Source organism: Hippocampus comes, unplaced genomic scaffold, assembly GCF_001891065.2.
Source record: "Hippocampus comes isolate QL1 unplaced genomic scaffold, H_comes_QL1_v1.1 scaffold80, whole genome shotgun sequence".
Classification (NCBI taxonomy): Eukaryota; Metazoa; Chordata; class Actinopteri; order Syngnathiformes; family Syngnathidae; genus Hippocampus; species Hippocampus comes.
The window spans coordinates 1063393-1091286 of record NW_017806164.1 but is presented as its reverse complement, the minus strand read 5'-3'; the positions used below and the strand labels follow the sequence as shown (position 1 = coordinate 1091286).

General features: G+C 41.7%; 2 protein-coding genes across 2 annotated transcripts; both read left to right on the top strand.

The window, feature by feature from the left end:
- The first annotated feature begins 215 nt into the window (after positions 1 to 215).
- qser1 (glutamine and serine rich 1) lies at positions 216 to 11708 on the top strand. Its single transcript, XM_019895888.1, has 13 exons — positions 216 to 541; positions 1917 to 2026; positions 2344 to 2469; positions 2604 to 5846; positions 6454 to 6758; positions 6903 to 7019; positions 7288 to 7421; positions 7508 to 7683; positions 7781 to 7918; positions 8011 to 8108; positions 8340 to 8486; positions 9676 to 9771; positions 9847 to 11708. Exons 1-13 carry the CDS (start codon positions 432 to 434, stop codon positions 9985 to 9987), a joined length of 4941 nt encoding a protein of 1646 aa, XP_019751447.1. The 5' UTR covers positions 216 to 431; the 3' UTR covers positions 9988 to 11708.
- Positions 11709 to 14423: 2715 nt separating this feature from the next.
- depdc7a (DEP domain containing 7, paralog a) lies at positions 14424 to 25936 on the top strand. Its single transcript, XM_019895887.1, has 9 exons — positions 14424 to 14522; positions 19776 to 20235; positions 20817 to 20947; positions 21026 to 21218; positions 22052 to 22272; positions 22778 to 22920; positions 23800 to 23925; positions 25295 to 25373; positions 25480 to 25936. Exons 2-9 carry the CDS (start codon positions 19784 to 19786, stop codon positions 25701 to 25703), a joined length of 1569 nt encoding a protein of 522 aa, XP_019751446.1. The 5' UTR covers positions 14424 to 14522; positions 19776 to 19783; the 3' UTR covers positions 25704 to 25936.
- Positions 25937 to 27894: the final 1958 nt, after the last annotated feature.

Sequence of the window (27894 nt, the reverse complement as noted above, 5' to 3'; positions counted from 1 at the left end):
TATAAATACTATATACTGAAATAAATATTCCATATTATAGTATTTAATTAAGGCAGCTACTTAAGTGAGTCAAAAGTTTAGAAAACATTTTATGTTTTAGATTGTATGTTTTTTTTTTTAAGTAACTTGATTTGTGCTGTAATAATAGACTAAGCTGCGTCTGCGCGATGCATTTTGGGAAGTTCAATACTACTAACTTGTGTACAAGCATGTTGTATTTACACCGCGATGAACGCACGCTAACAAGTCACAAAGGGGGTGTGGGGGAAAGGCACTCTTTTTCATCCGGGGAATAGCGCGACCTCACGGGGGGGAAGTTAGCGGGCCGTGCGCCGCTCTGATCGGACTGCCGTAGTCGGCCGCACCGCAGCTGCTACGATGTGTGTCTGCCGCTCCACGAAGCTCCGCCGGGGAAGTGAGCCGTTCACCGGATGATGGACAGGAACTACCCGAGCTCCAGCTTTGCGGACGCGCTGGCTCCGGCAGCACAGCCCGCAGCTTCTTGGGCCTATGGCCGCGGCTCGGCTACCATCAAGCCGAGGTAGGTGATGGATGGAGGGAGGTGGGGAGGGTGGGTCACCTTACCAAGGAAATGTCGGTGATGGAGGGCCTAGCTGTTCTCTTGAGGGAGTACAATCTATTGAATGGCGTCTTGGCGAAAAACAGAACAGCATTAAAAGAATTCAAACATCGTGTACCAACTTTTGGCTAAGTTGTGAGCGGGTTTCTTATTGGTTATGAATGCGTTCTATAGTGCTAGTTTATACTAGCACCGCGTCTACTCTTCGTGCTTGCGGGCAGTTTTTGGTAAACTATTTTTTGGTATACATATATTATGTGGTATCCTAAATTTCTGTGGTATTGACCAACTATGTTTTTTTTTTCTCCACTCACAATTCAGTAACGTCTCTGAACAGTCACAACAATAAGAGCTTTAATTTAGCTTCAGTCCCTAAGGGAGCGATAGTGCGATGTGCCTTAAATTGACATATCTCGTTTACTTATGCATATAAAACAGTTAGTCGCGAGTTACTTAAAACGTAATTACTGAAGCACAGTGGAGAAGCGAGCTGTTAGGCAGCTAAAGTTAGCGAACTCATTGCAACTTCGTCACCGGTAATAGGAACCAGACTTGGTGACTTAAGTGTTGGTGGGTGTTGTAAATAACTCAGTTCTCCAGTGACACATTGGTGATTTGGCTCTATGCATCTCAAAAGAAACAAAGTGGGGAAAGTCATAATCATGAATTAAATGAATCCAACAGGGCTGCCGCAGAACTTGGCTTAATGTACTCGTTGCCATTTAAATTTGATGCTGCAGTTGATAAGGTGATGAAATCCTCAGGAAGACAAAGTTACTCCCAACAGCAGGGGATACACAAACTGTTGGCTGTTGCATCTGATTAGATTATATGCGAGGAAAGGTCAACTGATATGGATACGTTTTAAGCGATCTATTTATATGAAAGGTATCTGCTTAAAACCCTCATGGCAGTAACTTTTTTTTAAATATAAGATGGTGAGACGCTTGCGTCATACTTTGCAGTGCTGTACCAGAAAGAGACAACTCCCATGGACACGAATGGGTTGATAAATAACTCATCAAACTCAAGTGCTTAGAGGAATCTTGGACTAAAAACCTTGTTACTGCACCACACCAGACCGTGGCAATTCTCTGATGAAAATGTTTGCACAATCGAGACAGAATACTGTAGTTACACGATATGTTTAATGAAATTTGATCTTGTAGCAAACAGTACAGCACTGATCATTTGCAATATTTTTCATAATGCATATTTCTTTCTTTCAACTTCAGTGCTGTGTAAATAAAGATGTATTTTAACTCTGTTCATTTTTTAGCAATTCCTGCACAGGGTGGAAACAGGTATCATTTAATTGTGTTTTTTGTGCATTCAGTTCCAGTTATGGTGCAGCACAACTTGATGCAGGGCTCCTTCAGCGGCAGAGCTACACTTCAGTGCAGCAGCTCCCCACCTACACTACAGCACATCTTGCTGCCCCTACAGGTGATTGTGAAGCATTTCGTTTTGATATTGACCCTTCTCAGGTTAGAAATTCAATGAAACCTAAGAGGTAGCACACAATCCACTGTGTGTGTCTGGGACAAGACTCTCACAAGATTCTGTCAATGACATCATGCAAGATCACAGCTTGACCTCTGAAATTTTGTGCAAACGTTTGCCTATTTTCAGTATTTTTTTTCTAAATTCTGACTGATTTTGGAGGTTACACTTGGTTTAGTTTTGAGAGTGCATTGTTATTTTCAAAATAAGTCATTAGCATTGTCCTAATTTCCCCTCATCTTTCTCTTGTTGATTTGCAGGAGCACTTGACACAAACATTAATACTTCGGAGACCTCAATCATGAGCTTCCTTTCAGCCATGGAGACAAGAAGTCCTGGTAGTGTCTCGCTAGTTCCTCCTTTTCGACCACCATCATGGACTGCAGGTGGAAACACATTTTCCCTTCTCAGAACGATTTCGTCATCCGTAATAAACTACGAGAGCAACAAATGTTATATTTGACCACAAATGTAAACGATTGCCTTCCAACTGCTGATACTATGAATGTGTGCAATGCAGGTACCAACTCCTCCAGCACAGAGCTATACCTGACTGGTGCTTTGCCTTCTACCGCCACATTTCCTTCTCCAGCTGCTTTGTCAAGCTATCAACACAGCGGTCCATATACTTCCAAGAGTTATTCCACCAACTCTTCCATGGCTCTCCAGGATCCAGCCCTCAGCACTTCCACCAATAGTCTATTGTCTCATCCCGACTCCCTCCTGCAAGTCAAACCGAGCCAAACCGTGCTTCCACCTGCCCTGGCTTTCAGCCTTTCTGGACCTGTTTTGGCCTCAACTCTGCCAGTCCAGTCCTCCACATACCGTTCAGCTCAGGAGTCAGCCCCCCACCTCCTACAACCACAGTTCAGCCTTCTGCCATCAGCCCTTCCTGCTCCTAATAGTGCCTCACAATCCTGTGGGACCACCGTTTTCTCAGGCTCCGTCGAGAGAGCACTTCAGCGAGAATGTAGCGTGATCAAACACCACCAAAGGCCTTCTACGAGCCACATAGCCTCAGAGCAAATACCCAATGCTGAGGACTCCTTACAGGGCTACTATGGCTCTGGTAATGAGGGAAGCATGTCCTACCGACATGACCAATCCCGCGAGACCCCGGAATCTTGCAGCCCTTCCACAGAAAAAGATTCATCTCACAGGGTCAATGGTGCCCTGCAACACAAAGCGGACTCAGTCACTCAAAGCTATTCATGCACCACAGTGCCGACAACTAAAGAGTATTCCTCCAAATTAGCTTCTGCAGCCCATGAAGAGAACCGCGGACTTCCTCAGAACCTAGCATCACAGTCCCCTGAGAGTTTTTCCAACCCTGGGCAAAAGCAGAACTCTGTAATTGGCAACCAACTATCCAACCTTATGTCCAGCACTCTGTCCCAAACCTATATCACAACGCATACCCAGTCCCAGCCCTCTAATTCTTCATCAGGCAATTTGTCCTCCCTTTACAAAACACCACCTTCCCTGTCGAGTCTCTCCGAATCTGGGGCATCTGCGAGTCGGGCTCTTGTTTACTCGTCAAGTCCAGGGCTGAACCAAGGACAGTATGGTGTCCAGGCTCAGGGTTTGTGTCAGGGGACTCTCTCGGGGAGCTATCCCTCATCTCACTCTCAGACTGACCTAAATGTGACTTACACGTCAGAATCACAGGAGCAGGCTTCAGTGACTCAGTCCCAGCGCTATGCCACAGTACAACCCATGAATCCCTCTTACCAACCCACCTGTGGACAGAATCTGTCCACCTCTGCACAGGACTACACCCTGATGCAAGGCTCTGTGGGGAATAAAACACTTCCTGTCACCATTTCCCAGCAGGCAACAGTGCAGACGAAGCAAATTTATGAGACTGTGTCTGCTGCCTACCCGCCAACTACCGAAACTTTGGGTAATGATATCAGCTCACCATTAAAGGACATCAAGCCAACATATGGCAAACCGACATTTGAAGAACTTCCTATCCAGGAGCTACAGGCTCTCCAACAAGCACCCATGGAGGGCTCAGTTGCAAACGGCACCACGGCAGCTCCCGACAATGTCATCTACGTTGTTTCAAAAACGGACGACCTCCACAAAACGCAAAGCGTCATCAGAGACGCTTCGCATTCTCATGACCATCTTACACAGCTGAACACAGCACAAATAAGGGAACAAAGAATGAGCTCCCTAAGTCAACAGCACAGTCACCTCAGTTGTATCAATGGACAGGAAAATGGCAATCCAAAAACAACCAACTCCAGTATTATATCTTCACATGTGCTTCTTAGCCCGGAACCACTTAAACAGCATCCTGTCCTCATCAAATCATCCGAGGCGCAACAACAAAACCAGCAGGACCACACCCACTTTATCAGCGTCCCGAGTGCTCAGGTTCTCTTGGAGCCGAATCAGATGATTTTTCTTCAGCAGCCCCTTGTGCACAATTCCCAGATGTCCTCAAAGGTCATATCAGTGCAGGGTCTTCAATCAGCCCAGGGCTTGGGCCCTCTTAATATCCAGTACCTTCAGATGGATCGGGAACTCCTGTGTCCCAATGTCACCGGAAGCCAAAGTCAGCAGGCCGCAGTCGTGTCTGAGCAGAGCTCAGGTTGCTCCGAATCTTCTAAAGACCACTACAGCCAGTCAGGTGTTCACCAGTCAAATGATGCTAAGAACCACTTTGCTCTTAACTCCCTTTGCTTCTCGGATTCCATGTTACTCGCCGACGAGAGAAATATTTTATCAAACGTCGACGATATCCTGGCTGCTACTGTGGCCGCTTGTGGCGTCACCCCTCAAGACTTTGTCAAAGGTACGTCCTCCACAGAAGTTCAAATGGTAGCGATGGCAAGTCCTGTTGATTCCAAGAATCCCTTTCAGACGGTTGGTATAACACAAATGTCACCGAGTTTCTCGATAGCTCAGCAGAAGATCCTCACAGACACTAACTCTCACTCCGTGGCCATGACACTAAATCGTGCACAGATCTCCACAGACCGCCAAGGACAGCCCGTTCACCACTGCAACAGTTCTGATCTCAACGCAAATGGGGATGGCGAGAGCTCTGAAAACGACTATCCCTCAGCAGGACAGTTTTATGACCCCTCAGGTTTCCACAGCAGTGTCAAAATGGATGCAACGTGTCTTAAAACTGAGAACAACACCACAGAGTGCCAAAACATACAAGAGTTACCCAAAAAGGATGTCGACTCGAAGGCTTTAACAAGGCCAGAGGGTTCCGGAGAGGATAATGGACCACTTAAACCAGCCAAGCGCACTGGGCCGGCAAAGGGGCCTAACCCCAAGGGCGGCGACCCCAGCCCATCTCCTTCTCAAAGTGTCTATGACGGTTGTCCACAGCAGGAAAGGATCAGGCAGAAGATTCGGGAAGTGGAAGCCAAGCAACCAGAGGTGAAAACTGGTTTCATTGGGTCTTTTTTGGACTTCATCAAATCTGGCCCCAAACAGCAGTACTCCCCAAGTCCTTCAAGAACCGTTAGCCGCTCCAAAAAGCCTGCGACCAAACCACCACCGTTTGTTTTTCCTCCTAAAATTCAGAGTGTGCCAGCTTCTCTGAGTTCCCAGCAAAGTCAAGTCGTGAGCTCCCAGCAGAAACGTCTGGATGAAGAGTTGCAAAAGAACTTGGAGACATTGCCAACCTTTAGCTCCGATGAAGAAGAGCACACGGGAAGAAACCAGGCACTGAGGAACAGCATCAGCTCGGTGCTCTCTGCTCTTGATGAGCCTTCAGAACGGAAAGCCAAGCCAGGTATAGGAACACAATGCATTTATTTGAATTGAGGCCGTTTTAGTTACTCGAAAGTCCTCTGTGCACCATGGCCATACTAAATCTATGGAAAAATATGATACATCAATCAAACACATTATAATAGTATTTGTGGGTTAAATGTTTCGGGGGGTGGGGGGGGTTTATAGCCGCTCCTCTGAGGTGTAAAATAGTTTTTAGACTCGCATAGTAAGCTGGATGGTGTGTGGAGTTTGCATGTTCTTCTCGTGCCTGTGTGGGTTTTCTCCGGGTACTCCGGTTTTGTCCCACATTCCAAAAACATGCATGGTGGGTTAATTGAACACTCGAAATTGTCCCTAGGTGTGATTGTGAGTGTGAATGGTTGTTTGTCTTCGTATGTGCTGCGATTGGATGCCAACCAGTTTGAAAACAGCTGGGATAGGCTCCAGCATGCCCGCAACCCTCGTGAGGATAAGCGGATTGGAAAACGGATGGATGGATGCATGGATTGATGGTGGGCTGGATCAAATGTTCCTTCTGCCTTCAGGTCCTCACCTAAACTAAAGATGGACTTTTGAAAACCTTTATTTCAATGACCGAAGGAATGTCTTATTTAATCTTCCTGCAGATAACCACGACCCCAGTATGGTGCCAAAACCAGTCCCTGTTCCCACAGTGCCACTCAGCATCACAGACAGCCGCTTGCCACTACTTCCCACGGCTTCTCAAACGTCAACCACAGACACCACAGTAGCGACATCTACGATCAAGCAGGAGCCCACCGCAACACCGCCCGGCCAGCTCGCTGTTCAGTTAGTAAGCGTGGCAATCGAGGGACTGACGGATGAGGAGCTGTCGGACAGTGGAGGCGAAGGAATGTATCGGGAAAGAGACGAGTTTGTTGTGAGGAATGAGGATATTGAGACCTTGAAGGTATACAAATAATTGCAAATGAAGCAGTGTTCCAGAAAGTACATTTGAATGCTACATAAGTGAATGCCCCAATTTCAAGAAATACTGTATTTGACTTCTCTCAGTCTTTGAATAAATTCTGGATGTATGGTGTGATGTCACCAGGGGACAATGCGTGCAGGAAGTGAGCCTCCCGCCATCTGGAAAGTCCAGAAGGCTTTGCTGCAGAAATTTGTGCCTGAGTTAAGAGAAGGCAAGCGCGTCTTCTCTGCTACTAACAGTGTGAGTAAGCATGCATTCCTCAAATAAGTGTCATATAAAATAAACACCATCTGTCATTGTCTTAGATTCGTATTTCTTGACCAACTCTATATTGATGGCTAAAATGCAAAATCAGATTTTTTTTTAACCAGGCAAAAAAAAACGTTTCAGATAATTTCCTCACTTTTTTCCACGTGTGTATTGTACTGAATGTCAATTGGGTATTATGCTCATCTACGACTACACCTCTAGTTGAGTCTAATTCAACATGTTTTGTTTCTTTGTGTAGTATCTTGGATACTTTGGTGATGCTAAAACGATGTATCAAAGGGTCTATGTGAAGTTTCTGGACACTGTTAACAAAAGGGAATATGTTCGAGTGTGCAGTCGGAAGCCACGCTGCAAGCCCATGAACTCACTAAGGTGTGTTAATACTGCTGACTTTGGAGGGTTGAGGTTAGTTTCTGGCATGTCGGATGCGTGATGTCATCCTTTTTTCTGCTTCGCAGGGGCATTCAAGTGAAGACTTTGCTGGGCTTGACGGCCGGCACCGTCCCGTCATCTCCAAGCCCAAAGCCTCGTCCCAAATTACTCAAGCCAAGGGCAGAGCCCCCACCCAAGAAGAGGAGAAAATGGAAGGAGGCGTTGACACCCGTTGCCTCGGGATCATCCGCAGAAGAAGATGGTAAAGAATCATTTTAATTGTTCTCAGATTGGGAGGTTGAATTGGGATAGGACTGAGGTCCAAATTTGTTTCTTGCTTCCTTGTCTTGCTCCCGTAGAGTTAAACCCCCCTGTGCCTTTTGCTTCACGACTTCTCAACACACGAACTATGAAGGAGACTTTCAGGAGCTTTGTGGAGTTACTCATCAGTGTTGCCCTCAACGAAGATGTGATGACAGAACTTGAGCGAACCAGTGGTAAATTGCCAAAAGACTCTATTCAGCTCAGTATATGACAGAGATGGTTTCCCTCCGGGGGTCTAATATCGCCTGCCCTGTCACGGCCACAGATGAGCTGCTGTTGCCACATCTGAGAAGGATGGAGGGCTTAATCGGTGATAACAGGAAACGCTTGCTTCACAAACTGCACATTGAGCAAGTCCTCAAGGTGGGTTGGTTCGATTGTTGCCATCTGGTGATACAGAGAAGCAGCAGCTTGTCGCTGCCAGGCTGTTTGCAGCAATACACTGACTGAAGGGAACTCCAAATTTAACTTGCCTGAAAATTGTAAAAATACATAAAAAACTATATCGAAAAAAATCTGTGATATAGTGCTGGCACGAACGATGAACTGCAATATAGCAGAATATCTTAATGTGATCACGTCTTCTGTATTTAGACAGCACTGGATAGATTCCCAGAAATTTCGGTGGTCACAGAGCTGAAAAATGATGGGGAAATTCCCGCCTTCAAAGTGCGACTTGGTGGGATGGCTTACAACAAGAAGACCATGAAGCCTGACAAGATGTCGAAAGAAGTGCCACAAGTAGGAGACTTATATTTATTTTGTTAAGAGAGAATAAAGAGTAAGCGTGAAGCGAGTGTACAGTATTGTTGTTTCTTTTGGCCAAAATGTCATTTACAACAACAAAAACTGAAATCAGTCAAATGTGGTTCATGATATCTGGTCAAATTGTGCTATTACCAGCGTCCAAAGACAGTCGGATGTCATCTTTTTGGCAAACATTGAATTTTAGTGTAATGGAGTTATAAAGGTTGGGAAAAACTACCTGTTCCCGCATTATTTGCGGTGGATACGTATCAAGCCCTGCCGCAAACGATGAAAATCAGCCTATATGTTCCACAAAATAGTGTTACTTCTGTCTAAATGAAACTCACTTCATAAGAGTCCCTTGTCACCAGGATGCCACAAAATGGTGTCAAATCACTAAATTTGTCGAAATTAAGCTCAATTCAGTTAAACATATTTCCACTTCCCTGGCACCATGATGGCGCCAAAGTAATACTGTATTTTTCAGACTAGAAGTCGCTCCGGAGTATAGGTCGTACCAGTCAAGAAATGCATCAGACTGAATTTTCAAATGCACACCGTTTTTCTTTTTAGCTTAAAATTGCTTATCTGAACTAGAATTTCATGTGGCATTTTGGCCACAGGCAGAATCTTGGTCTGTTATCGCACCCTTTGGTGCAATCTTTTTTGTGGAGTAAGGAAGCAGCATGCTAAACTAGCAGTACGTCACACGTTGGTTGCCATGACTACTACTACTTCTTCCATTTTTTTCCAACTTTCTTTGGTGCATTACCGCCTCTATCTTTCCACCGGCAAAGCAAGTCAACAAACACATTTAAGTCAGATGGATTTTGGGTACCAGTCCGAGCTCAAATTTTAATATATCACTGGCGTCAGGCCGAATCCTCAGAGCTCCAAAATCATCACTTCTCAGGATTCCACAAAAATGGCACGGTTGTTCAATCAGCAACAGAGCAACACAAAAACTATTTTTTTTCAGCAAATAACGGAGGAAAGGGACCACAAAAAGGTTAATATCAAACCGGGAATATAGGAGATACAGGAGAATAGGACCCCACCCCCCCCATGTCTCTGTCCTCAGCTCCTTTTAGCACTCTTGTATATGGCTGCGAATTTAAAATCTGTCCAGCAGATGGTGCAATCCGCACATCATTTACCACATAATGTCTTTTTGCTTGTGTAGGAGTACACAGTGGAGCAACAGAAAACCCAGTGGTTCTCGCTGTACCACTCTCTCCAGCACTACAAGTACCACACATACCTCATGTGTAAGGATGAGGTGAGACGCTTGTTACTGCAGTTGATCATTGCTTTATTGCGGCCTTTCATTATCATCACGGTATCTGTTCTCTAGATCGCCATCCAGCGGGTGCAGGCGGGTGAGCTGGGGCAGGAGGAAACCGTGCAGAAGTGCCTGCGGAATGGAGCTTGGCTGGAGGGGCTCTTTGATCGTTTTGTGGAGCTGATAAATCAAGTGCAGCAGGTCTGCCGATGAACAGCCTCAGATTCCAAAAACACTCATAAACTTGATGACTTGCCCTTAAACTACAAAAGGATCCTAGCAATATCGTGCCAATGAGGCAAAGATGTATGTTACACACGCCTATGGAACTGAGGTCTTAATATGAAGACTAATGGAAACTAGTCTTCGCCTCCTTTGTCTTGACAGAAAGCACCAAGAGACGACAAGGGCTTTTGTTTTGGGAACTTTCTCCTCAATAAGCTCCTCCCAGTCTGTGTTTGTTACCACAGACCCTTTTTTTATTGGTCACGATTATAGATTTATAGTTTCTATTTTTTTAGCCAGATTATGATTGACACTAGATAGAAATTAGATGGCTGACAGATCTAACAAGCTTTTGTCATTTGTTTCGATTAGTAGGTTCAAATACAGACAAGCTTATTGATTGTAATACAAAATATATATATTTAACCTTAGTTATATACTGTTTGTAAAACATCCCCTTTTTAAGTGTGCCAACTCACATGGTTATTCATGATATATAGTGTACATTTTGTATAAAAAAAATAATAAAGCAGGTGGAAGTATTGCTAACAAAATACTGTATCTACTATTCAGTTCAACATTTTGCTTATAAGAGTCATTTTTATGAATATTGTTTTTCTGAGGGTAAAGTACAGCTGTCTTTATACTCCTTTGCATAGCTCCGATTTTAATGATGAATAGATTTCTATTTTTCACAGAAGTAAATATTATTCTCTACTTTTTTCATTGTTTACCAACAACGGGCAATTTTGAAGGTCACTTTCATGCTCTCAAATATTCTTGGTTTCCCAAGATGCTGATTGTTAATAAAGTGCCATATGTATGACTTTGATTTTTATTTTCTGTGTGGAAATTGTTGCCATACGGCAGGCTAAACCACCATTCCTTGTAAACAAGCATTTAGGGATATCATTTAAAGATGCAGAGAGGTGAAGGAACATGACGTGAAAGTGCACGGAGAACATCTCAAAATAACCAGAATTTACATGCCCAACTGGTTTTTTGTTTTTGACACTCGTGCCACATTGTGGTTCGATAAAACGTTCCGCAATAAGCACAAGAGTGATCAGAGTTTTTCCCTTGCAGTGAAAATAAGTGTCAATTGCCAGATGTGTGGGTGTGAGTTGCTGACGAACTTGTTCGTGATTGTCAAGTTCAGTCCAGGTTGGTTGCGCCGCATGGTGTGCAGGTGGCTTCAGAAAAGTACCGTTTGTGGATTAAATGTCGATTCCATCCATCCATGCATGCATCCATTTTCAAGACCGCTTATCCTGAATGGGGTAACATGGGATTTGCTGCAGCCTATCCCAGTTGACTTCGGGCAGAAAGCAGACTACACCTTGGCCAGGCACATATAGAGACGAACAACCACCCATACCCGCATCCACACCTTCACTGAGTGGGGAACCGATCCCACGCCGCCCGCTCACAAGTCAGGCGAGTGTAGAACTACACCACCAGCAACTTAAATGTGTCCTCCTTTATTAAAATCCTGATTTGAATGCACTGAATTCCAATTCATTTAAATACATGTGTTTGTGACCCACAACAGAGAGACATTCCGCAGCAACCTGGACTGGGATTCAAAGGGATGATACACTTGAATGGTTTGAAGAGAGTAGGTTGCTGCTTGCTCTGTAAACAATCAGTTTTGTATGCAGAGTAAAAACAGACACAACTACATGCACATTAAATGTTTTTTTCTTCTTCTTTGAAGTGTGGTTCTTATTGAGAAACACTGATGAACCAACGCTGTCCAACATGATGCTCTCCCTTAGTGTTCTCATGATCAAACTATTCACTGTTGAATAAAACATGACCATCAGAGGGCTGCCATAACGCAAAATGACTGTCAGCTCTTTGAGAAACAAACACGCATCTGTGCTTGATGTGAGGAGAGCCTCTGTCCTCCGGCGGGAGGCGGACAGCAGCCAACCAGTCCGCCATTCCGCTACTGGTCCAACTGGTTGAGACAGATGCTGGACTTCTGCTGTCTACACAAATTGTAATGAGCTGCTTTGTTCCCAAAGTGGGAGAAGCGAGGGGTGGGGGGTCCCTATAGAGACGATGTGAAAAGGACCGTCTGGGAAAAGACGTCATCAGCTTAGTTATGTTCCACTGACATGTTCATTGCGTTTTAAAGGTCGGATTCAGGAGTTCGAACGTGCATTTCGATTGCCAAACTCACCTCCTGATGCAAAGGATCTGAACTGATAACTTTGTGCTGCATACTGTATCTGCCACGATATTCATTTTCCATTCTAAAGTACGTGTTCATTATTTTTGTGTCATCATTTTATGTCCATGAGCCAAAATATGTCGCAATAAATGATTCTGTTGTGTCATAAAAAATCAGACGTGCACCAATCAAACAAAAATAACAATACATACCTTAGCTATGGGACAATCAAAAACACAGATATGATTGTGAAATATCATTTTTTTCAAGAATGTGTTTTTTTTTTGTTTTCTGTACATAGATGTGTCTGCACCAGAATAAAAGGCCTGATGTTAGGAGTATAAAGTTTTAAAAATTCACTTGAAATTACTTTCTTTCATCGTTCATCTTTGACTGAATTATTATATATATATATATAATTTTTTTTTTGCGAGTTATCTGCTATTTGAAGACAACCCGTTGAAGTCTATCATCTTTTGAACACAGACACTTACCCTCTTACAACTTTGTTCTCGTTAAACAATATACAATACATCTTTATTTATATACGATTAAGACTGGCTTTGACAAAATATGTATTTCTTAATGGAAATATTAAAAAAAATACAGCATTGTTCTCACATTACAAATTGATGACTTTTTGATCATGAAAATAGGCAACCTTTTATAGCATTTAGAAGAACATTTAAGTACGTTGAATTATGCTTAATTGGCGTTCCGGTAATGAGCAGGGAAAATGTGTTGCCCTTCAGCTGATGTGTGGTGCCTTAAGACACAGTCGTATTGTACGGCACGTACAACTTGTATTTATTATTGTTATTTATTCATTCTCCACTGACGGACTGAGAGAAATCACAGGGTTCTAGTGAGTCTTGTGGTTGAAGTTACCACTTTTGGTTCCTTGCATGAGAGAGTTTCCTAGTACACAATGTAGCCTATATCAAGTAAGTTATAGCTGCGGAGACTGCGTCGGGTTGATTTGCATTTGAAGGATAACAAAGACAAAAGAGTCATGGGTTCTGTTTGCAGGCAATGAAACAAGAGGCCATTAACGATTATATATTATTCATATTAACCAGACTGCCTTTTTTCTTGTGTTTGGATGAAACGATTTTCCCTTCACCTTTTTTGGCAGGCTTACAAAATACAGGTATGTGGGAGTTCTTTGGGAAAGTTGTAAAACCTGTTTTGCTTTAAACCACTTGGCTTCCCGCTCGCAAAGGTAGAGTTACATTTCCTCTCAGGTGTGAATGTGACATGAGGACGGAGAGAAGCGCCTTATCAAACTCGTCACGGGAAAGGTGAGTGCGGAAATTTACATATCCTAAGCCTGATACATGTAGTTGCCTGTAAGTCATATTTCAGCGTTTTTTTGGGGGGGAGGAAAAGTACGACAAACACTAAGTGTCCGCTTGTTTTAATTCAACCTTCGTGGATTATATTATTGTGACCTGGATTACAGGCAAACAACATAGGACAACAGTTGATGGACTCCTCATGTCTGTTTCTGACTTTTACATGTGGCTGATCCCAGATCAGATTGACAGCCTTTATTTGGCATCCATTTCTTAAAGTGGTTTTGAAGCGATTTATGTCAATTATCACCAAAACGGTAGCCTTCTTAGACCATGTACCACTATCACGACCGACATTAAAATATCGTGTTACAACATGTACCGAAATAATAGTTTAAAAACAAACAGCTAACCTAACTGTACGTAGTTGCAGCCTGTCGTGGTGGACAACTGCAATGATTACACTAAGGGCTGTTTGCAATATTTTGGTAAAATGGTCACCCAAATATTAGACACACCTGTTGAAGTAAAGGCACGCATTCTGCGCCGCTGAAAACAGTGTAAAAAGAGCATAATTACTTTTGCAAAGGTAATTTTTTCCCCTGATACAGCTCTCGTACCAATTGTAGCTCCTTTCATTGTTCAGCTGTACCTAATGAAATGCCCGGCGAGTGTAAACTTTACCACATTCAGTACTTTACTTGTTTGAATGTGTGTTTTTTGTTTGAATAAAGGGTGTTCGTATTTAGATTCTTTTTTATCGTTTATATGTAAATAATTAATCTGAAGCTTGGAAGGTGGTAAATAAAGGCCAACGAACCTTTTATCGCAATTTCTTAACTGAAAGAGGAGGGGCTTTGATGAAAGAGCTCCTTACGTTGCATTCCGCCATGACGCAGGTTGCTGATTGGCTCATGAATACTCAATAAGGAGGAGGAGACATTTTGGGGGTCTGGGTTCGAGTGCGGGATTTCCCGTCACTTGCGTTTAGAGCGAGGAAGAAGAGGGATGGAGTGTTGAATGGCTTCTGTCACTGGTGTAAACTGCAGGTAAACGCTCGGCATTAGGATTTTAAAACATTGTCTCTCTCTTCTCTCTGTCTCTTTCTCTTTCCCTGCCTGATTTAAAATGTCATTTTTCGTGCTCACCTGAGTTTGGTTGACTCCTTTTATATCAAAGGCGTGCGTCAGTTTCCAACCGTTTTACCTGAAGTTAAAATCGCTTTTTGCTACTCTAAATGCTACGCTCGTGTAAATATATATAAATAGATATTTTTTGCAAATTATAAAAACAAAAATACATCCCCTTGTTCAAATCAGAGGACCAGTTTGGCATGTATTTACTAATTCTTGTTAATTCTTCAATCTTATACAGATTGACCTGCTTTGTGGCAGTGGTTGATGGCCAGTTAAGAGTTTTAAGTCTGAAAGATATTAGACATTAAGTTGAGCTTTTTTGGAGGGTTATTGGCTCCTTGGCATGTGACAGACTCGACATTTGGAGGTTTTCAAGATATTAGCCGTTGTTTTGTTGTGTTTTACGTGCAAACATTTGAGATGAACACTGTATCGTGACAGTGAACCCACCTTATCTTAATGCTAACAAGCATTATAAAACGCCACAGACGGTGTAATGAATAGCATCTTTGTTGTTGTTATTATGATGATGATGATTATTATTATTAGTAGTAGTATTATTACACTCACAGTGAAGCACACATGTAGACAGGCAACACAACAATACTTGTAGGCATGTATTCTTTATCCTCTGCAAATAATGAAAATATTACTTCAGTTCATTCCAGTTATGACCAATGTCTGAAACAAAAACAAAAAAACCCTTAAACCTATTTTAACTAATAAGACAAGATGAACGTCATGGCGTTATTTGAGTATTGTAATGCAGTAATTTAAATTGACCTATGCTTCTGTTGTGTGACTCATTATTAGCATGGGGTATTTAGGGTTAGAAAAAACCCCACACTTACACAGGTGACACAAGGTAAAAATGCCTTAACACAACGGCTCCTGATGCGAGGATTCAAATGTCAGCGGGCCAATGGCAGCGAGTCCACAGTTTGCCTCGGCAGCTTAATCTCACTTGTTCTTGCATGCTCAAGGAATGAAGATTATCTGCACACCAACTGTTAATGGCCTGATGCCATGTGATCGCTGTGCGGCTTGCTTGAGGTCCTACTAGACTATTTACTGCAGTTATGATGATGATGATGATGATAATGATGATGATGATGATAAGGCTGGTGCTGCGATATTCACTAGGGGGGAAAAAGCCTCTTGTGTTGATGACATTTGTCTCCCTCTGCAATTATTTACCTTCACTACTGTGGGCAAACACTGCTGCACTCTTGCTCTCTACCTGCCATCACAACAGCAATCATCTCAACTGGCTGGCTCTGGGTCCTACATGAAGTCTTTTTGGGTGTCGACCATCATGAGCGACGTTGTGTGGCCCTGTGCATTCATGATATAATGTAGTTTTAGTGATTGTTTCAAATTTTGCATGTTTATACTTTACAAATGCATTCATGGCTAGGACTTTGAACTCTTAACATCACTAAAGTCAACGGCTTGCCACTGCATACATTAATATTAATGCTTCAAAGAGGAGATCAATTCCAATATTAATACAATATTTATTTAGCACTGCCATTCCGACAGTTCACTCCATCATTTATTGATTAGTTAAATAGTGAAACTGACTGTTTGCTTGTGAAGACATCTTTTGATGGGCTGCCATCGAATCAAACAAAAACAAATCAATAAAAATAGCACCCGTCATTAGTTTTGCCTAGTCGTATGCTGTATTCCGACGTGTTACAACGGTAACAACACAGTGCAGTAAAATGTCTTGGTCTTGAGCACAGCCGGGTTCCTTGGATTGTTTTGACCCACACATGACCCCCGTCCTCACCACCCTTCCTCTTCCGACACCCTTTTTTTCTTTTTTAGTCTTTAACAAGAGTTAATGGAAATTGATCAGATCCGGATTTATGCATTCATTAGTAATCCAGGGAATCCTGTGGATTATCCAGATGGCCCTAATTTCTAATTGAAAGGATTTTCATCTGATAACGTCACTAAGACTTTTCTTCTGTAGTTTGCATTAGCTGTTACTGTATATACAGCTTCTCTATACTCTCTGCATGAATGTTTGCTTGTATAGTATGCTATGGTTTCGTATGGTATGGTATCGGCTACTGGTTTTACGTCCATAATGGAATAAAAATCACCCAAATCTTGCAGGACAAAAGTCATTCACTCGGCGTCCAGTAAACCGTTGGTCAGGGATGCAATGTATTGTATGAGGTTAACCATAGGCACTTTCGGTATTAGAAGTGCCAATATGAACAGAGTGATTGAATATGTGATTGTCTTATTATGATTATTTTATGTGTTGTGTACAGCACTTTTGTTCCTGCTGTTGCGAAAGTGCTATAAAAAGTTCAGCTGAGTTGAGCTGAAAATCAAAGTGGTATTGTAACGGCAAGATGTTGCGTACAGGTTTTGTGATGGGTCTCACTAAATCATGCACGTGTACCTGATTTTGTGCCTGCTTGGTGTATCGTACAGTGTTGCCTGGAAATATGAGTTTGATTTGTTACGTTACTACGCTTAGAAAAATCATACAGTGATACAGACGTAGTTAAGTACAATTGGTTTGCAACCTGTTCAGGGTGTCCCCCGCCTACTGCCCGTAGACAGCTGGCATAGGCTCCAGCCTGCCACGCGACTCTTGTGAGGATAAAGCAGATCAGAAAATGAATGAATGAATGGATGGATACTTAAGTACAATCTGAGGAATCACACATTTTGCCATATTTTTTACTTGAATTCAATGGACATTGTATTGCCTCTTCTTGCAACTGAGTCAGTAAGCTGCATTTTTTTGCAGAAGATAAAGAATATATGCAAGTGAGAATTTTATTGTTTGTGCTGCGCCACCGTTTGTTTTTAAATATCAGTTGCTTGGATGCCATTCGTCAATCCCGTTCTATGGCTTTTTGCATCGTTTGCTAACATTAAGCTAAATGGACTTTATTGAGGCTGTTTGAGATACACATTGTACAGTTCTCTGTGTTTTATGTATAGTTTGGTAGTAAACTGGAACAGTTTAAAGAATTGTTCACCATCTGCCAAACTGCTTCTTGTTGTGACGTGAGTCAAGTGCAACCCTACAGCACTCCTATCTCAAATATTTGCGTTTAAGCCAAGCAAAAAAAAAAAACTAAACAAAAAACAATAAATAATGACTGATCTTGAAAAAGTCGTAAAATGCTTCAGTTGTATCTCAAAGTACCACAAAAAATGGTAATCTGTTGTGATTTACATAATACTGTACATCAAAAATAATTATCCCTTCACTTAATAAAAAATAGCTAATTCATACTGGCAAAAAGGTGCCGCAACTTGACTGTCGTTTTGTCCAAGGTTCGACATTAACTCTAGCAGGTCTGCCTGCATGCAGTTGCTCTCCAAACTGCTTTCTAGTTGTTGTCACAGCTGCGTCGCAATCATGTCAGGTTATATTGTCATAACACAGAGCGGAGCTGCAACCGTGAGGGACAGTGATGTATAGCCCCAGGCTGCCCCCCCGTTCCATAACATTTGCTCTACTGGCTTACGATGCTCCCCGTGGTGACCTGAAAGCTATTCTGACATCTCATGTGGGGACACTCTGCTTTCTTGTGATGACCGACACAACTGTTTAAGACAATTGACTTCAAAGCTCAAGTAGGAAGGTTGTTAGACCGTCTTACCCTTTTTTTTTTTCTTACGACATATTATAGTGTCGTTGCATTTCCACGACGCCTAAGGATTGATTTGTTAAATAATTGACCATCACAAAAGATTTAGATTTCGAATACATAGTGTGGCCCGGTGCGTCAGTGGTTAGCACGGCGACCTCACAGTGCAGAGGTCGTGGGTTCAATCCTGGCTCCGGCCTTTCTGTGTGGAGTTTGCATGTTCTCCCCTGTGTGGGTTTTCTCCGGGTACTCCGGTTTCCTCTGACGTTCCCAAAAACATGCATGAGAGGCTGATTGAACACTCTAAATTGTCCCTTGGTGTGAGTGTGAGCGTGGATGGTTGTTCGTCTCTGTGTGCCCTGCGATTGGCTGGCAACCGGTTCAGAGTGTACCCTGCCTACTGCCCAAAGATGGCTGGGAAAAGGGATGGATGAAATACATAGTTGATTGTTTTTAGAAAACATTTATGAATGTATTTCTCCCCCATTAAAAAAAATACATTCCCTCCTTAATATTTTATGGTGTCTAAAATTGATTCGATTAATCATTTCATCCCTTATTGCCTTGACTCAGTGGAGGTTGTGAAACACTAACGTACAGGGCGGAGCTCGCCACACTTAAGCCTGTTGATCATTTCTGCAGGACAGCGGCTTACTGTATGCCAGGAACAGAAAAATGGCTTCTTTACCGCCATCGCCACATAGTCACTCAAACCAGTTAGAGTAAGTGTTTGCTGTTCCATACCAAACTGTGGTGAGCTCAACTACACACGCTCTGTTTGAACTGCGGTGCAGTCTGGTGCATGTGTTAGCAGCAAGGAAGACCACCCACATTTTGGAATACAATATGAGGACATCTCTTGGAAGGGAGGCTTAACAGTATGTACATTGTTTCTTCATCCTTGGAGAACCACATTGTTTTTTTTTTTTTTTATGACAATGAACTCTCTGAGCTCAACATAATTCATTCCAGGAGGCTGTTCATATTTCATCCAATTTTAAATACTGTACTTATTGTGTTTTCCAATTCAGCAATGTTATTTTTTATGTATCTGACCCGACAAAATAGCCCGGAAAAAACTGTACCTTTGATGCTGATTAATTTTCTTGCACTGCATTGAATGTTAACTATTATTTGAAGTGAGCAGTTTTAACATTGAAACTGTGCACACTGATTAACCCAAATATTAAATGTACTTTTTAGGAATAAAATTTCGGCCTTGTTTTTGATTAATTCTTGCACCTAGTATGTTGCTGGATTTTAATGTTAGTCATTACTGCAGTATTTGGGGTGTTTTTTGGGATGTGGAAGGCTACTTGATTAAAAAAACAAAGAAAAAAAATGCATTCCAGTGGAATGCAAGTATCTCCAATTTTGTCACTTTTTATATCTTGCTTGCTGGAAAAAAAAACTTAAAAAACATTCTCAGTGATTCTGATGAATGAAATGAAAGCTCAAAATTTGGAGATACCGAGATATGAGAGATGCAGAAATACACTTCGCTAAGATTTTAACACAACTGTGTTCCGTCCCTCAGAGCAAGGCATGGCTGGGAAGCCATTCCGGGCCACCCAAATCTGGAGCAGCATCATCTCCAACCTCCACACCCACGTGGAGGTCAAGCGCCGGCGCCACAATCTCAAGTCCTACGAGGACTGCTTTCTCGGCTCCGAGGCCGTGGATGCCGTGTTGACGCACATTACCTTGAATCGCTTCTTTGGTGACGATGCAGTCCCTCGCCAGAAAGCCGTGCGACTTTGTCAAGCCCTGATGGACTCGAAGGTCTTTGAGCCTGTGGGCGTGAAAGTGTTTGGCAAGGAAAAGAAGCGGGCCACTTTTGAGGACAGTAGCTGTAGTTTGTACAGGTTCCCGAGCCCGCAGACGGGTTTGTCAACGCTGAACAATACCAAGTCTAACTCCACGGTAACCATAGAGAGCGGCTATGACTCTCCAGGCATAAAAAGGAACAAGAACAGCTATAATCCACTGTCTGAAAGGTAATAAAATATTATTATACATTATAATTTACTGTAAATATCATATGCTATTGGCAGATTTTGTGCTCATCTAATATAAAACTGTTGCTTTGGTGCCACCTTGTGGTGTGTTGGCGTCAGGCCCTATGTGAAGTGAGGGGAAAAGCTCCATTTCAACAGGCCATTGCCCTGTCTAATGGAAAAGTAGCGCTTTCTTTGAACAAGCTACTTTTTTTTCAGGGTTTCTACTAGGCTTAACTTCATGTTCTGGTTGCTGATCATTACATCAATAAGCTGGCTCAGAATTAAAATATTACAGCTCACGATGATGCAGTGAAACGCATTACACCACTGAAAACTACAAGCGCAACCATTAGTTTCAATACACCAAGTACTTTATATCAGCTCCCTATAAATGTCGTGTGTGGAGAAATTATATTTTTAATGATGCTTTAAGTTCCGAAGTACCAAAAAAAAATGTTGATCAGAAACGGTTTAGAGCAGGTACATATAATTTGTCTGATTGTCATGAAATAACAGCAATCCAAACATTGTGACGGGAATCACCTTCCCTGATTAATTGCCATGATGTCCCCCTCCAGACAAGAGATGCCGACCTACTTCACTCACTCTCCCGTAAGACGAGGCAGATCAGTGGAGGACGTGCTGAGAAATCTCAACCTAAACTCGACCATCACGCCTCAGATGATCAACTTGGGCCTCTCACGGGAGCGTAAGTAGCCGTCAAAGCGATGAATGGTATAAAAGCTCACAAATACTTCAGTCACCTTTCAACCATTCTCCACCGCAGTGGTCACAGAGGTGTGGCACCAGCAGGCCGTGTGCAGGCTCCTGCAGTTGATTGAGCTCCCGCTGCTGGAGAACTTGCTGGGGTGCAAGTGCGCCTCGCGGTCTTCATTGCTCACGGTAGACAGCGACTCAGACTTGTTGCTGTCAGCAGGCTACTTGGACAGAGAAGTGCTCAAGGCCTTCAGTGAGGCACAGTAAGTGGCGGTTCTTCAGTGAAAACGTATAGGAATTGTTTTGGATCTTTTTTTTTTTTTACATGACCCTCAGCATTTTGGAGACTGAGAATCGACTTTGAGAAAGAAATTGCTTTAACCCTTTCAGGGACAGCGGTTACTACAGTGGACAGCTGATCATGTTATCAGGTTACACGGTCCACAAAATTGTTAAATCGTTTGAACGGCGCCACAATGGTGCAAATTGCACAGCCGATCAAAAAAATACACCAGCTTTCACAAAACAAAACAGTTTTGATTAATCAGTGCAAACAGGCTTTCAAAATATCTATGCTCATTTCCTCTCATGGCAATCGACTTCTTCCTTGACAATCACACCATGTTTTTGTGGTTCAATAAAATAATAATAATAATAATAATACGCTGTCCCAAAAAGGTTAAATAGTGAATCACAGAAAAGTTAGTGGCTGAACACTGCATACGACGCGACAGTTCTGGTTCAGCCACGTTGCTCGGTATTTGGTGGGCCCAACAACATGAGTTTATCATTGGCAAATTGTAGTTTCATATAATGCGGATTGATGCTTATTGTAGTACCTAAGTACGGTTTACCAACCTCTCAAACAAGATGTAGCATTTTTTTTCGACAAGTACAACATTGTCCACAAGCACTAGATTCAATACAACTGTGTCAGAAATCTTCCTTTTCAAACATTATTGCACTATTTGTAATATATCGGCTATGTTATAAGCTACACAAGAGGGTGAAAATGATATCGCATAGATCTTCAAATCTCCTGCTGACATCACTTGGCTGTATTCGTTTCAAATCCCGACTGCTTTCTATCCCTCAGGGCAGATGAATGGATGTCTGGTGCCGTAGACTGTCTGGACTTCCTCCCCGATAATCAAGTGGTGGAGGTCAGCAAAGGTCTGGCGGGCTGCGCCAATGACCTATTCGAATGTAAGAGGCTGCTCTACGAAGTCCTGGCGAATCATTACGCTCGAGTCAAGCAGCCGCCACTCCTCAGCAACCACTTGTTCGACATCTACTCGGGCATTTCGGAGCTTCTCGGTGAGAAGACTTATTTCATTTTATTGCTGGTAGTACAGACTTTCCAGGCCCACCTGCAATAGGTGAAAAAAACCCCCGCAATATAGAGAGACCAGTTTTCTCCTCCCACATGCTTAAAACGCAAGTGTGTTAAAATACAGCAGTAATAATGCTCATATAATTGTCCAAATAAGATGCAAAGCTTTCTTGTGTCACGCTATTTGTCACTCTCAGTTGACGTGTACTGTAAATCCGATACATATCTTAAACACCAAAATGTTCAACCAAACCTTACAATTGAAATTGCGTTAGCTTAATGCTAACATATAACAGGACCCGCTACCTTGAAATTTGACAGGTATCGGCCACGATACCACATCCTGGTATCGATACTCGCCCATCCCTTGTAAAAACCAATTAAAGCAGTCGCTTTAAAATTGGTGACATAACTCACTGTGTACGCTATGCTGAGGTTCCACTTCCTTCTGCCTTGTGTCATCGTCGTTTGTGTGCCATGTGTCCTCAGTAAACGGTAAACTGGAGCAAGCTCTGGAGGCACTGCAGCTCAGCCTGAAGCTGCAGGACTCTCGATGCAGGGAGGAGCTGCGGCGGCTGCTCAGGTTCATGGCCATTGCCGCTAACGCACAGGACATCAAACTCCACAAAGAGGTGTGTGCCTACAGTAACATAGCTATGTTTCCGAGGCGAAGCCAGTGTGGCTGTTAGGCTGGGCATCATTATTTATTATTTAGTTGAAACATTTTTTTTCCCCTGTAAAATACAGCAAATGTGTTCACAGAATGAATTAAATGTGTAACTTAGGACATTTTATTTCAACTGAACATACAGTACAATAAATAAGATCCTTATAAGAATCTATTTGATAAAATTACCAAATGAAAGATTAGATTCTTTTCTTTGAACATAAAAAAAAGTTTCTTTCTACCTTATTCCATTTTTTTTTTTTTTTTACTAATCAGCAATAGAACTCGGGTTGGTTTCACCCATTTCAGAAAAGGGCAGAAAACCAACTTTTGGTGAAAAATATATTTTATGCACAACAACAAGAGTGAATGTTCTGCCAGTATTTTTTGCTTTATTGGCTACTCAAACATCTGAACAGTTCTTTTCTTCTATAAAATACCACCAGCAGCAATGAAAATGCACTTTTGATGGCAAAATAATTATGACAAACTTGACAAACTATTTGCACGCTATTGAGTAGTAGTAGTAATAATTAGTAGTGTGTGTGCGTGTTGATGTGTGGCCGTGTATGCACGTACCTGTATGTACAGTACGTACATTACATCATCGCCTCTACTTCTAAATTTAAACAATGTCTCTCACCTTTTCTCTCTTTTGTGACACTCTTTGTGGTAGATTTAAGGTTGCAAATTTTGATTTCAAATATTCGCCATATGTTCATGAGCTTGTGCATTGTCTTGATATGCGTGATCTCATCCAAAAGACACCGAATGATGCCATCTGCTTTTTTTAAATATATTTCAGGAGCATAGTTACCATTCTTTGCGCCTGTGTGTCCCGCAGATCGAGAACCGAATGGCAGTGAAGAGGTCATTCTCCAGCGCCATCGTGTACAGCCGAAGACTCTCCAAAGGCAAAGTGGACCTGATGGTTCTTTTTATGATGGACAACCATTGCGATCTATTCAATGTGAGTGTTGTGCATTACATTAGAAGAGCTCACAAACGGCCGGGGACGGCTGCACGCTGTTTGCGAGTTTCATCTCTTATGCACATCAGGAACAGCTTAAAACTAATTGCATGTCTCTTCCCCCCCAAAAAAAAACAAAAACAAGACGGGCTTCCCAACAGGAAGGAGGTAATAAACAGGGACGTTATGTAAGAGATGTGCAGCGGAAGGAAAGATAATCATGAGGCTTTTGTTTGTGCTTTTTCAATGTGTTTTATTCTTCCATCCCATATCTTTTCAATGATCTTTTCAACGCACTGGTCAAAACATTAGGTACACCGGCACCTTCTCATAGCATCCGATGGCAGGGAGATAAATTTATGAAGATGATCTTCAGTTTTGACCGACACTGTCAGAGGTGTATTAACAATTAGTTGTGGTTCTACTTTGTACTGTACTGATAATAGCTTCCGTCTCACGGCAAACATGTTTTTAAACATTATCTCTGAAATAATTAAATGTCAACGTGGTTTTACACTAAGCATTTTATAATAAATATCTAAAACTAAATATATTAGTGTAATAATACAAATTGGTGGCATATAATATGCGCGTAAATAATATACAACAAATACATGCAGTATGCATGGAGTAAAAATGCCAGTTGTTTCCTAGCAAAAAATACTTAAGTATACCGTATTTTCCGCACTAAAAGGCGCACCTAAAAGCTTTCCATTTTCGTAAAAGCTCACAGCGCGCCTTAAAATCTGATGCGCCTTGTGTATGATCATTATGGTAATATTTCGACCCCAAAATGGCTGCTTGGAGACATGCTTACGACGCAGAGTTCAAACTTAAGGCGATTGGTTTCGCAGTTGAACACAGAAATAGAGCAGCGGCAAGAGAGTTCAACGTTAACGAGTCAATGTTATAACTTGCTATTGGTTAAATGAACTGTGTCGGTGCTTTAATAAATAAGTTTGACTGACATCTGATTGTCGCTATATAAATCAGAGTGTAGTGTAGTGTAGTGTTCTGTTGGCATTTCCTTGAGCGTCGCTCCATCTATTGGATGCATTGTAGATTGCGTCTTGTAATGCGGTGCGTCCACTATATGAAAAAAATGACAAAATAGGCCATTCATTGAAGGTGCGCCTCATAATCTAGTGCGCCTTTTAGTATGGAAATACTGTAAGTAAAACAGTATGATGCATTAAAACTAAATCTGGCAGGTATAAGTTAGCCCAAAAATGACGATGACTGAAGTAAATGTAATGGGGTAACATACATCACGACATCCAGGTACATAATAGTCAAAAAATAAACACATTTGCTGGAGTTTCTTTGTTACAATTTACAAATGTATATCATATTTTTTTATTGCCATCAGGTTCCTGTTTCACTACACAAGATGGTCAGCGACAGATTGAAGAATATCGTTCGAGGGAAGGATGCAGATATGATAACAGGTGTGCAGATCTTACTTCATTGTATCATTTATTTGACATCATCTCCACAAAAAATATTCCTCTTATTTCCCATATTGTTGTATTTCATTCCCCTCTGTAAATTCAGGGTCGACGTATTGCACAAGACAGAGCGCAAAGGCTTATTCGGAAAACAGAGAAACGCACACTAAAGAGGAATTGCGGTCGTTACTACGGACAATCCACGAGAACCCCAACATGCCCAACAAGGAAAAGAGACATCTGCTGGCCCAGTTCTACAAAGGCCACCCGGACATTTTTGTGCAATATTTTGGCAATAAGTTATCAAGCATGAACATGTTGCTACAGTAAAACTTTGTATGTAATTTAATGCCACGGGGTGGTTGTAAATGTGAACATATGTGGCCGTTGTGTAAATAGTGACTGTGAATGTGGATTTGCAAGGAGTAAAGCTGTGATTTATATGCACATACCATAATTTCCGGACGATTGAGTGAACCAAGGTTATTATAGTAAAAGAAACTGCAAGAACTAAAAGTAAAATTGAATAACAATTTTCCGGAATGAAATAAAACAAAAATGCTTAAAAAAAAAAAAAAAAACTAACTGGAACTATATCTTATATTTACAAAAGTAACTGAAAGTGAGTAAAATGAAAGCAAACATGTTTTTTGTTTTCATCTTGGTGAATTAATATCATATATGAGCTTTGAGTATGAGTATATTTTAAATGTCTTTATTTTGATATTGCTGTATGTCCATACAAAAGAAGGCAGGTCAAACAGTTACTTTACACAATACTTTGTGAATTTTGTTTGAATCTTGCATCCAAGAAAAAATAAAACAAATACTAAAACTAAACTAAAATGAAGCATTTTTGGGGAAAAAAATGCTTATAAAATGAATTATAAAACATTTTTTAAAAACTTTAATGAAAAATCCAAAACTATTACTGTATAATACTGGAGCGCACCTTAACATATATGTTGCACCCACTAAATTTAAAGAGAGATGAGAACTTTTACACGTACCCATTGTCCAATGTCGTGTTTGTATAAAAGTGGGTTGCACAGATAGCGAGAAGGACTTTCCAAAGCAAGTCTTGCAGATGGTCGATGCATATCGGGGACTTTTTGTAACATCACATGAGAAGGTTTGGTGTCACATCAGGCTGCACCCCGTTCACTCATGGGCTATATAGAGTATCCCAGCAATGTCGCTGCTCCCTGATGTGAGGTCAACGCTTCTGAGAAATGGGACACCGCCAAGGACGGATGCAAATATTGGCGGAATGAAGCTGGTTAGCCCGTATAAATCCATAAATTAGCTGCATCGTTATTTAAGGTGCACGGTTCAAAGCAGGTGAAAAAAGTAGCGGTTTATAGTCCGGAAATTACAGTAATTTCGGTCTCGAAGAATATGCCTCAGAGGTCAAACAAAGGTGTTGAGAATGTCTTTAGCCAAGTAAGCAATTAAAATGTTATGCTTCTTTGTTAACTTATTTAAATTTTTTATGCCATCACAGATGTGTGTTAGCCATAGAACAGAAAATTAAAATTACTGTGAAATAGGAAAGGTAGGTCAGTCCAGCATGAGCAATACAACCTTAAGTAATGGGTGCGTAGTTTCTTTTATAAATTTTTATGGCTTGTGTATGCTATTTTATATATATACAGAGAGAGAGAGAGATCTTACTGTAAAACTTAAATATCACTTGAGGAATTAAATATTATTGTTGGCCCCAGAACAAATTCATTTGCTTTACATTATTTCCTATGGGATACTTTGTTTTGAAACCAGAACAAACTGCAGGTCACTCAGCATACCAGAACCAACTGTGTTCAATTGAGGAGGTTCCCATCTCTTATTCATGTATTGGGACATAAAGAAAAAATGGAGGGAGGAAATGAAGAAGGAAATTAAGAAATTATTCAAGCTTTTCAGCTACAACAACTTTTTCGTTGCAGCTCATCCTAAAGCTGTTTGTTTAGGATTAAGGCCTCGGCTTCATCGCTCTTCCAAAGTATCCTCATCCAAGTATACTTTTATTGACCTTGCTTTGTGCACTGGGAAATAAAGTAGGAAGCTTTGATAGGTCCAACATGTTTAAGTAAGATTCAACCAGAACTAATACAATCTGAGGTTGAGGTATTAACCAATAGGTGTGCTCCAATACTTATTTTTTAGCGAATGTCAGTTACTCTTTCCAGTCAAGTATGTATGCGTGTCCTTTGTGAGAAAAGACCGAGTGTTCCAAATAAACAATGTGATGCAGACCAGCTGTGTCTGAGGAAGCCTTCTGACGCAAATTTGAAAGTCTAATGTTGCGGTGTTGTGAATAGTCGGCGAGATTCATGGGAATCATTCCCCCGTGGGCATTTCAGCGGCAAAAAGCCTCGCTTCAGTCACGTCAATGAGGTTGTGTTTCATATGGGGCTCCTTAATGAGATCCATTTACTGAAGAAACGGCTGCTTTGTTACTAGGTGAAAAAAGCTTTGCCGCTGTAAGCACAAACTATCAAATATTTTGATGGCATGATTG

Bases quoted from the DNA above. Each gene is read 5' to 3' on its own strand.
- qser1 (XM_019895888.1), top strand. From the start codon at position 432: ATGATGGACAGGAACTACCCGAGCTCCAGCTTTGCGGACGCGCTGGCT. The intron at 5,847-6,453 runs GTATAGGAACAC...ATCTTCCTGCAG, and splicing joins AGAACGGAAAGCCAAGCCAG to ATAACCACGACCCCAGTATG. The intron at 7,684-7,780 runs GTAAAGAATCAT...TTGCTCCCGTAG, and splicing joins ATCATCCGCAGAAGAAGATG to AGTTAAACCCCCCTGTGCCT.
- depdc7a (XM_019895887.1), top strand. From the start codon at position 19,784: ATGGCTGGGAAGCCATTCCGGGCCACCCAAATCTGGAGCAGCATCATC. The intron at 20,236-20,816 runs GTAATAAAATAT...GTCCCCCTCCAG, and splicing joins TATAATCCACTGTCTGAAAG to ACAAGAGATGCCGACCTACT. The intron at 21,219-22,051 runs GTAAGTGGCGGT...TCTATCCCTCAG, and splicing joins AAGGCCTTCAGTGAGGCACA to GGCAGATGAATGGATGTCTG.